The 11,377-nt window shown below is 40.6% G+C and overlaps 2 protein-coding genes across 5 annotated transcripts in view; both read left to right on the forward strand.

Moving 5' to 3' along the window:
* The window catches only part of LOC137977678 (nesprin-1-like), a 182,666-nt gene extending 175,339 nt beyond the window's left edge, over window positions 1-7,327 (forward strand). For all 4 annotated transcript variants that reach the window (XM_068824974.1, XM_068824977.1, XM_068824976.1 and 1 more), the window contains 7 exons: window positions 285-845; window positions 1,277-1,321; window positions 2,009-2,126; window positions 2,673-2,779; window positions 3,721-3,837; window positions 4,959-5,076; window positions 5,999-7,327. In XM_068824974.1, coding sequence (XP_068681075.1) covers window positions 285-845; window positions 1,277-1,321; window positions 2,009-2,126; window positions 2,673-2,779; window positions 3,721-3,837; window positions 4,959-5,076; window positions 5,999-6,669 — 1,737 coding nt within the window. In that variant the 3' untranslated portion in view covers window positions 6,670-7,327. The remainder of the gene's footprint in view (window positions 1-284; window positions 846-1,276; window positions 1,322-2,008; window positions 2,127-2,672; window positions 2,780-3,720; window positions 3,838-4,958; window positions 5,077-5,998) is intronic.
* A 2,385-nt stretch (window positions 7,328-9,712) lies between these two features.
* Window positions 9,713-11,377, forward strand: part of LOC137977165 (otolith matrix protein 1-like) — a 39,318-nt gene continuing 37,653 nt past the window's right edge. The window contains exon 1 of the mRNA XM_068824435.1: window positions 9,713-10,196. Within this exon, the coding sequence (XP_068680536.1) occupies window positions 10,148-10,196 (49 nt within the window). The 5' untranslated portion in view covers window positions 9,713-10,147. The remainder of the gene's footprint in view (window positions 10,197-11,377) is intronic.

Below are 11,377 nucleotides of genomic sequence, written 5' to 3' on the forward strand. Positions count from 1 at the left end.
TTGTTATTTGGTTAGGACCTCGATTGTTAATAAAACTGGACATATGCATGTTTGGTTTTCTTTTCATGGACAGAAAACTTTGTGACTTGTGGCACTGAGTTTCTGAGCTTCACTCGCGTAATCTGTGACCATGTTATTCTACCAAAATATAAGAAAATGTTTGCTTATGAATAGGGGTCAATTTTTCGACGAATAATTTGGGGCGCAAATGTGAGCTCACTTGCAGGTTGATAATTAAAAGTGGTGATACGGTCAAAGTTAACGTGGATCGACTTTCTTTTAAGGTTCGTAAATGGTCAGTTCAGAGGCTGACCCGACTTGAGGAGGAACAAGCCAAGCTGTCCGAGGAACAAAACATGATGGAAGAACTTTTACAATGGATCGATGTAAAGGAAGGAGTCCTCATTGAGAAGGAAGACGAGCCCATACCGGACGATGATTATGAAGAAGTCATGAAGCTACTTGATGACCACAAGGGCTTTCAAGAGGAGATGGCGAAGAAACAGCCTACTTACGATCGACTCACCAAATCCGTCAAACGGCGCAGTTCGGTAGCGCCTGCCGCTGCCCCAGCACCCGTAACACCGCAGCCTACTCCAGAGCACAAACAAGGAAGACGTGGGAGTAAAATCCCAAAACTCGCCAGCCCTGCTTCGTCTTTCACACGCGAGCGATCACGTGAAAAGTTAACAAGCCCAGGATCGTCTTTCACGCGGTCTGGTTCTACATCGCTCGATAAGAATCATCCAGCTTTGTTGCATTTGTCAAAGCGATGGCAGCATTTGTGGCTCCTTTCTATGGAAAGGCTTCGACGACTGCAGGAGAAGCTGGAGAGAATCGCCATTGTAAGTAAAGAGTTCATTCTTTCGCTACATCTTTTGAAACGCTACTGGTGTTGTCGACTGGGGGCCGGTTGCTCGAAGCCCAGTTTGGGCTAACCGTTGGTTAAAAGGTTTCAAGACCAATAGGTTTCCATGGTATTTAACGCTGGTTAGCACTATACATGCTTCGAGCAAGCAGCGCCAGGAATGCAAAAAGTGGAATGGCAGTAATTGGGCGCAAGATTAGAAATGTACGGATGAGTCTAGAAATTTGTTTCGGTGAACAGCATCAGCAAGATAGCTTAGAGTTCAAGCCTCGTTCAAGATTCATTTGAATCCTGACTGCAAAACTGATATCGTTACTACGTCCAATTTCCCTTTTTGGAATCTTTCATTTTTGGCAATTGTGTTAATCTTCCCTTGATGTAAATACTTTTGCATTTTGTGCTTCACAGAGGCGTGCTTCAGCTAAGTTTGACTTCATCGAGTGGAAGAACAGGGTAAGTTTTAGATACAAATGACAAACAGTCAATCCATTATGGCTAAACACAACTTGCGTCTCCGTCACAATTTCTTTGATTTTTTGATCAAAGTGGAGCACTAACTGATACCTTTGCTATCGGTAATCGGAAGTTTTATGAGTCATTCATGAAATTTTGCGCAGGAAAACAAAGATTCTACGCGCAGTCGTACTAACGTCAGCTCTCAATTATTTGTATCGGTGTTAATTTTTAAACGTTGAAAGATTTCTTCAAATCAGAGAACCAAAAAATAATCATAGAATGCGTTTATACAAGGATAGAAGTGGTTTCAACTTAAGAAAAAAAGGGGAGGCGGTCTTCCAAACCTCTCGTCTTGAAGCAGTGCCGTGACATTTTATATGGGCAGCTCTTCTCTTAAAATATATATTTGGTACCGTTCTAAGCATAAGGCATGAAAATGTGCATTTAGAAAAAACCTAAGACCGAGTTAAATCGCTTGTTGTCAGAGGGAAGTCCTTAATGAGAAGTGAAAAGCATTTTAGTTTCTACCTTGGGGGTTTTTAGGGCTCATCACATTGCTGTTTGTAGGGCGTTTATCATGCTATTGAAAATTTGTCATGTGGTTGGTGAATCGTGAGGGCTGTACTCTTCTCTTTAGAGAGAAAAGTGTTAGCTTTTTCTTATTATTATTATTTTTTTGGACAGTTTAACAAGTGGTTGCGTGACAGCAAGTCACGCGTTCTCGATATCTTTCGGCGCATGGATCATGACCGAGATGGTAAACTTACCCGTGAACAATTTATCACCGGAATACTCAACACAAGTAAGCTCATGCTGTGTTTCAGCCCCTGTAACGGGGTTTCCTAATACTTGTAAGCTAAGTAAAAGCACTGGTTTATTTCGATGTGCTTATTCTGTGATCTAGCGAGTGTTTGGTTTCCTCCAGCAGAAATGGCAGTTGGTATAGAGTGTTGTGCGAAAGACGTACCAAAGGTCTTATAATAGACCTTTTGTCTCAGTAGAAACACGTAACCCGACTATACGAATCAGTATAGCATAACAACTTTACATTTACAAGAGATACATAATTCGGTTTGGTCGCATCTGTTAGTTCATCTAGTTTAAAGACTATCACAAGCCGACGTATGAGTTTACACGAACTATCTGGCATGGTGCGTCTTGGAAGATGCAGTACATCAAACAATCCTTCAGTTTAGACCCGCTATCCAGGCAAATAAGATAAGCAATGGGCTCTGGTGCCAGAGTAGTAAGTGTAACCTTGGACGACGCAACCCTTGGTCATGTTTTTTAAGGCGCAACGGTTAGATTCTATATTCAGCGACTAATATGTTTGGTCTTATTTTGCTAGGTTTCCCTACTGAGAGATGGGAGATGGAAATTGTCGCCAGTAAATTTGAAAGGGACGGACTCATTGACTACAGGGAGTTTGTAAACTCGCTTAAGGACAAGAAACCGGTAAGAAATGAGGACGTTTTATGGCGATTGAGATTCAAAAAGGCAAAATCTAACAATTTTTGAAAACCATTTAGCCATCACACAGGCTCTCCGAGCGTCGAATGGCGTGCTATGAACAACTGGAGAGTTGACCGCGCGCTATTCGACGCACGGTAGAGGCTGTGTGTACGCTAGAAAACCACGACGACTTTCAAAAATTGAAGGAATAGTTATTCCAAGCATTTAGTCATTACGGCGGGGATTTTTTAATTGATGACAGTTGATGTATGCTTTTTTCATCTTTTCAAATTCTGCGTCGGTTTAATAGCAAAATGAGTCAACAAGGTGTGCAGTTTCACTGAATGGAGGACTCGTCGTTTCCAAAAGACATTTATCATGCTCTCGCTTAATAAGTAATAATGTGGGAATCCACAACTGGCATGGCCGAAGTGCATGCGCAGTTGGGCAAGCACTTGTCACCCATCGAGGTGTCCCGGAACCCGAGCACGATTCTCATCTCGGTGATAGATCACCTCCTTCTTCTTCGGTTTCCCTTACTCCATAGTCAGCAACATTGCTGAATCCATATTTGATCGAATATTATATTTGTAGAAGTTAATTTAATGACTTTCGGTTATCGGAAACAGACATTTTGTTATGCATTTATGAAGCTTAATCCATTCATTTCTTCGTTGTTTCCCTTCCCCCCCCTCCCCCCCCTCCTTCGAGTAAAATCGTCTGGCATTGGACAGAGTAAAATGTGCAAGTTTCACTCTCAAACTGAAGGGTTAAAGCTCTAACTTTTCTACTAGTTCCTTGACATAGTATGATACTCAATTTAATTACTGTTAGCTCAAAGGTTTGTTCAATTAACTATTCTCCCCTCTGTTCCATGACACGTTATAGACGTTTTGGTGCTTCTTTCTACTCAACATTTGTTCCCTCTCTTTTTTTCCCCTCAGGCCAGCAAAAAGCCAGAGAAACCCAAGACTGAAGAGCAGCAAATCGAATCAGAAGTTGAACGCCTGTGTCGCAAATGTGGATGTCAGTATGTCAAAGTGGCTGAAAACAAGTACAGGGTATGCCATTTCTTTGTATTTTGTGCAGCAGTAAAAACTATCTGTATGCCATACAGTTAAAAGGAACACAGGGCGCCAAGGCGTGGCCTGTGCTCTGGCTAGTGAAACTAGAGTTAAAAGGTAGTGTACAATTAAAAAGTAAGGTTAAAATATGTATATGTATATATATCATAAACTAAACTAATTTACGCTAAAATATGCTAAATGTTCAAAGTTCTAGAGCAGGAGACAAACCGAAGCACGGGTAAGATAATGTCTAATGTGTCGCAACCTTAAAAGTCCGTGCAATGTTCAGTGTGACGGATAGGCATGCACTCTGCATCTTCTTGAGGACGTCTCTGTGACGCCTCCCAACTAACTCCTTCACCGCTACCTCCACGTCTGTCGACCAGCCCCCGAGTACGTCCACAATGATGTTGTACTGTGAAATCTCGTACCCGGGGTACTTCTGCTTCAGCTCCCATCTGAGTGGCGCGCATTTCATCGTCTTTTCTGATGTTTTCTTTTGACGATTGCTCACCCAGGGGCAGCTCATCTCCATTGCTATAACCTTCTTCTCCTGGTGGTTTACTATCCTCGCATCAATTCTGTTCGGCCTTATTATTATTATTATTATTATTATTATTATTATTATTATTATTATTATTATTATTATTATTATTATTATTATTATTATTATTTCCAAAACTTGGTAAGAAATGTCTTTAAACATGGAATGAAGCCTCCAATTTTAATGTGCCCTTGAGTGAGGAACAGATAAATGTGTGATGTAGTAACTCATGTTGACGATGACGAAGATGACAACGAGTCAGGCATTAACGGTGATGTTGTGAGCAGCATTGATTCCATATTAATTTCTTGACGAACTTGTGAACCTTCTGTGGATTGTCAATCAAAAGAGAGAAGTAGATTGCTCACTTGATTTTTAAGTAATTAACACCATCCTGTCTTCCCATGTCCCTCCCTTTCTCCCATCTCCCTTTCCCCTCCTCTCTCCTCTCCCCTCCTCTCTCCTCCTCTCTCCTCTCCCCTCAAACCAAAATCAAGCGTGATCCAGATACAAGACAAGTTTTTTTTCTAACATTTGCATGGCTTCTGTTTTTCTTTTTTGTCTCCCGTAGTTTGGGGATTCGCAGAAGTTACGTCTTGTTCGAATTTTGCGAAGCACTGTGATGGTCCGAGTCGGAGGAGGATGGGAAACTTTGGACGAATTCCTTCAGAAAAACGAGCCCTGCAGAGGTAATAAAATGACCTTTCCACCGCTTGCCACTTTTTAAACCAATAAACAGTGGCACCAAAACTAACAGGCTCACTTGCATACTTTGTCTAGAGCATATGAATTAGGTGCTATTTAGTTTTGGATTTTGTTTAGCTTAAAATTTTCTGTACTCTTTTCTTTTAACTCTCTAGTCACCTTACAGTCAAAGCGAGTCTTCTGACCAATCGCAAGAAGCGCAAACAGCGCCTTCAACCAATCAAAATTCTTCGCAGTTTCAGTCGACCCACTCCAAGCGCGGGAAATGTACGCTCGCAACTCGCGATTCACTCGGCTTTGCTGTCATTTGTTGAAAACTTTTTTTCAATTTTAATTGTGCTCGGAAAGTTCGTTTAGCAAAGTGAAGTCAGCGTTCTGTTGTATAAATGAAAATGGAGTTCTTTATTATATTCCTACTTCAAGAGGTCTTCAATTGTGTTTAGTTCAAATCGGTAATATCGGTTTTTGTTGCGGACCAAAAAAATGCAGTCCGTTGTATTGGAGATTCTTTGCTCGTGTTTTTATTTCCTTTTAGTCGCCGATTATGACAAGAATTTGTTTATAGAAGGCACCCTGTTATAACAAATGATGAATGGTGAATTAGAAGGACTTGTTAAATTTATCTCACTTATTTTAAACCTTTTTTTGTTTCGATATTTGGCGAAATACAAGCCATCAAAAACTGACATAGGGTGTCAAAAGTGCTCGTGATTCAAAGACGCCTTTCTAAAACTTAGAATTTAAAAAAAATTGCCTCAGAGTATCGGTTGGTATGGGTTCATATTTCCAGAGATAGCTAATTGTTAAATGGAGTGTTGGTTTCTCGGATGAAGGACTAGAAAATGGTGGGCATATGTTAATGGCGTAATGCTGCAGACTAACAATCTTTGTCATTTACTCCTGCAGCTGCTGGGCGAACAAATGTAGAACTAAGAGAACAGTTGTCAAGACCAGAAGGTGTAGCACAAGCAATGGGTGCTTTTACAAGCAAGCCATCAATTGCTCGTGAACACTCTGGCACACAATTGAAAGGTACAGCGGCGGAAAGACCTCCCGCTGGCCCTGGCAGAAAACCTCGGCTTGACGTACCTAGTAGTGGTTACGGAATTCGTCGAGAAAAATCAGGAGAACTCAGACCTCGTCGTGAGAAATCGGGAGAGCTTCGGGCACCGAGCGGTCTTCCGAGGCAAGGAAGTGGTACCAAGTTGAGGGGCGCCGCTGAAAAATCATCTCCCACAAAGAAAGCTTCCTCCACGAGAGTAAAGAAGTCGGATAGCCAGACATCCCTTGGGAGTACGGGATCCCTCGAAGATTCTTCCGAAAGCTCTAGGGTTTCTTCGAGCTCCTCCCGTGGGTCCCCTGATCGCCCAAGTCCGCGTGGACCTGTTAGAACAGGAAGTCGGGAAAATGTTCGAGGAAGCCGGGAAAATGTACGAGGTAGCCGAGAAAGTCTTCAGAAAGCAAAAGACGGAAAAGAAGCTCCTCATAGCACGGGGAAAAGGACTACAACTGGAATTCCAGCTAAGAGTCCCTCCAAATCGACAAAGAACGGAGAGGAGAAAAGTGGAACCAAGTAAAAGACTGAAGACTTTAATTTAGTGTGGTTTTTTTTTTTTTTTGTTTGAGTGAAGACTGTTTGAGATTAAAAAAAATTGTGCTAAATTGGCATAATAATTTTTGTGCAATTTTAGGAAAGTATTTAATTTAAGTTAATTAGTAAAGTTTGAAAAAAATTTGGTAAACAATTAGTTGACATGGAATCAACAAGAACACCATCAATAAACACGCAAGCGTTTTCATCCGTTAATCTATTTCGTTAATATAACTAACACGATTTAAATCAGCCACTTTTGATAAGGGCAGCTTTTTATATCTTGTAAAGACACAGCATATAAGCCGGCCATGCAATTTTTGTGCCACTGATAAAACTTTGCAAGGAAGCGGCATCAAGCCACTCTAAGTTAACATCGTGGAAAGCTAATTTACGAGAACATTTGTGAATGATATTATTTCTTGGAAATGCTTGTTCAGTTTGTATTAGAATCGTCCAAGAAGTATTTAAGTCGGTAGAAATTGTAGTGATGTTTGAAAATTCCAATTGCCCTTGTTTTTTAAAATTTTGTCCAAGTTAAGAGAGGAAAAAAGATTTTCACGTCCTCCTAATTGCGTATTTTGCTGTGGCTACTGAAGCTGTAAATGTTTTATAGGACTCAAATAAATGTAGTTTTCTATTTATGCGTTCGTATGGTATTCCCCTGTAAATATAATCGTGTGCCTTTAGTTTATATCCCATGGCTAACTACGGTACTATCTCAATGTTCGATATTTTCCATCCTTTTTTCCTTCCCGTTGGGAAGCAGTTTGTCCCAAGTTCGATTCCCACATTCAACGACATGTGGATTTTGTTTCTTGACTAATCTTAAAACTTCATGCAATTAACGCAATTTTTTCAAATGCGCGTTAAATTTTCCGCGTCGATTATTAAGTGGAGCAACCACGATTTCCGTTTCCGTTGTTTTTGTCCCATATTTTCGATACTTGACAACATAGGGAAAACATTAATAACTTTCACACGAAATTTATCATTGCAATGCCGGTATCTTAAATTTTTCCAAAATAGACATACCTTATTACATGGAATTTTCTCGACACGTTAATTTCGCGATTTTGCGAAAATTTTGCATTTTGACTCACTTTAATTTCGTGCTACCTGAAGTAGAGACGGAAAGCAGTAGTGATGAAGAGGACCAGAACATTACCACAGAATAGCTCAAAATGATTGTCATAAACGAGTGTAATAAAGTCGCTGGTTTAGTTATTGACATAATGTGAGTCACTTAATTTTCGCGTCATGTAATTTTCGTTAATTTTCGCGGCACTTAAATTTCGCCATTTTAACGTGCCGCGAAAATTTCATGTAATAAGGTAGTTTCTCTCTACGGAATAGGTCACCGCTTCTGTTTTCTCATTCAAACTTGACAGATCCCTCGCATCACTCCACTGGACAACCACGCATTAATTTCCCTCATTTTGAAATTTTTAGTACCTATCTTTCTTCACACCTTAATTAACACGACTTTCCCGTTACGTCATCGCCGCCGTTCTGGTGGGCGAAAACAAAAGATCTCTCATTAGCTCCTTTTGTTCTTACACATGCAGTGTTTTCACTCGCGTGATCAGTAACCTTGTTTTTCCACCGAAACAAAAGAAAACGTTTGCATGATGACAGAGCTCAATTCCCGGAGGATTAGTTGGGGACACCAACATGGCCGACGTTCCTTCGTTTAGGGACATCAACATGGACGATAGGGAATTTAAGATCTACAACGGCGACGGTCGACGAAAACGTCACCTCAAAATATAACTTAGCTCTATCATAAGTCTTTCGCGATTATTCAGTCTCGTTCACGTCCTACAATGTGAACGAAGTATCCTAAAAATAAATTGGTACGAGCGGTTTTAAAGTTAAAACAGAGAATGAAAGATTCTCTGTTGCATGCTTACGTTGTCGTCAAAACTTCAAATTTAGTGATTTCACGTCGTCGTTATGCAGAGGACCGCTGAGATACTTGCTAAAATCCGTGCTGCACGTGCAGCACGATTATTTATGCTCTTTTAACCAATGATATTATTGCTTTGTGGCGTTGTCGTAGTCGTAGCCGTCGTCGTTTCTTAAATTCCCTAATGTTCCCCGAGGCGAAGCCGAGGGAAACATTGAGGTCGAGGGGAAACAAAACTCACTGTTTCCCGAGGGGCCAGCCATTAAGTGTTTTGTTATACCTCCCAACTCAAAAAAGAACAATACACAGATAAAAATTATTTGCTTGACGTCGGCTGGCGTACAGATTTGCCGCCGTTTCAAAGGTGCACGACCTGATCACGTGTGAGTCGAAAGTTCAAGTTGTTGTTACCCTAGCGCGTCATGAAGTTTTGTTCGCCCTAGGGCGTCATGAAGTTTTGACCAATGACACGTGACACGTTCTCCTCCAATCAGAAAACGTATTTGAGTTTGGAGGTATAACAAAACAAGTTATATTGTTGAAGTGTCAAGCATATCCAAGTGCCCTGGTAACTGGAGAGACTAGGGGTGCTTACCATTCAGCCAAAAAAAGAAATTCGGTTAAATGTCAAATGGAACAGTCATTTTCCGAGAAATCCGTTTCGAAAATGTGGAGTATTATTTTACGAACGGAACGGAATTTCGGAAATTCCTGTACAATTTTTCCGATTCTTGTGTTTCTAGGCACTGGGAACAAAGGTTTGAATGAAGAATTTAATGGTTAGTGCAACTTCGTCCGGTTGCTCTGTGTACATGGAAAATCGCTTACCTTTATGCAACGGTCATCCCAACCGGAATTTTCTAACAAATGGTAAGCACCCTAAATGAAATGAAATGAAATGAACTCGAATCAGTTCAAAGTACAGCTGATATGATCAAATGTGTTTTTGATAAGATGCATGGCGACACCGGAGTACTTTTCCCTTTGGAACCCCCTGAAAGCTTCCCCTCTGGCAGACAACACAGTCGATACGTTTGATTTGGCTCCATTTTCATTGCATTAGCCTCTCAGTTTAACATGCCTCTATCGTTCTCAAAAACTACCACCCTCGATTCGTCAGTCCAAAATCCCAATATTTTCTGATCGTTCTGAATTTTACCTCAATCATACGTACGTCTTATTTGAAATCTAAAGCCGGCGATATTTTTATTGAAACGTGATCACCTTATTTCTCTATAATAGCTCAAGTGACCGCTTCTATATATTGGGAAGATATCTGCTTACAAAAACATTCCTTTGATTATTCAAATCACACGAACAAAAGACCCTTGGTTTCGACAACCAATGAGGCTCTGGTTAGCACATAAATGACAATAGGTGACGTCAACGATATCTTCCCTAATTTCCTTTAATTTTTTTTTTTCTTGACCTTTTTTTTTTACAAATTGCACACTCCAGGACAACTTGAAAGGGTTTATCCAATTTCAGTGAATTGTCTTAGAGTTAGCTCTGTCGCTAAGCGTGCTCATATCGTCCCTGTTGGCTTTCTCTGGACATGTCTGCTTCCTTCGCGCTTCTTGCTGCCATTGTTTTCTTGACTTCAGGTACGTTTGAATGAATTGTTTTACATTTCCCTAAAATAATCAATATAATCGAATTGAAAAGAAATGATATATCCTGGCCTATCAATTGTACATGCATCGCATTGTCCATACTTCAACTAAATCTCGCTCCTGTTAAACTCGTAAAGCCTTCTATGATATCGCCGTTCATCTCGTTCACTTCGGTACAATGTTGCCTTGACTTTCACCAACGGTAATCGAGATTTTTAGTATTGCATCGAATTGCACCTCTTGCATAACGTCAGTTGTTTTCCACTCACAGAATGGCGGATCGAGAAGGGACGAGAGACGACTTTTGCATCTAGGCAAAGTGAATCGTTTAGTGCCTCTTTAAAGACGCTTTTAGATCGTCCAGACGCATAATGCGTCCCTCGGCCGTCCATATATGCAGGGCGAATTAAATGACGAACTAAGAGACGCATTAAAATATATTGCATAAAGTCGTGCAGTATAGCAGGCGCAGGCCATATGAGGTTCTAGTATAACTAGATGCTTCTGTGAAGCATACACTGGCTTGCCTGTGGTACGTGCTACAGAAAATCAGAAGGCACTGAATTGTGTGGTATTGAAATACAGCATTCCAGTCTCTGAAGAATAACAAATAAAAGAGAAGCGAGAAACATTGGCTTCTGGGCTGACATGTTGATAATTTTCAAGTTTCCTCACAACTTCTTTTCACCACAAGTGTGCCCTATGAGCATCCGAAAACTTAGTAATACTAAACTTCACTGAAGTCAAGCCCTGTTTCGCGGGGTTAGTGTTGGGATGGGAGACCAAAACAATAAACCCCTCATAAAAAACAGAAACATCTGACCGAAAATACTATTAACGCTAACAAATGCGAACTCAGCAAGGTACAGATTCTGTTAGCTTGCTTTATGCAAAACAAATATTGATGAAAAAGCAAATAAATATTGATACACAGTTTTCAGAAAGAGCAGAAGGAAGTTTCCCGGACGGTCGATCGAGAATAAAATATTTACGACATGAAAACAACATTAATTTTGAACCTTGAATATAGAATATAAAAAGTTACGATCAGCGACAAACATTTTGGGAGATTTTTGCTACGTTCAAGTAAATTGCAAAATCGAAAGTGACATGGCCGGAATTCAGCGGGCGCCGTGATTAAGTTACCGCGGCATGTTTACTCGCCAAACAGT

This window comes from Montipora foliosa, chromosome 11 (genome assembly GCF_036669935.1).
Source record: "Montipora foliosa isolate CH-2021 chromosome 11, ASM3666993v2, whole genome shotgun sequence".
NCBI classification, from domain to species: domain Eukaryota; kingdom Metazoa; phylum Cnidaria; class Anthozoa; order Scleractinia; family Acroporidae; genus Montipora; species Montipora foliosa.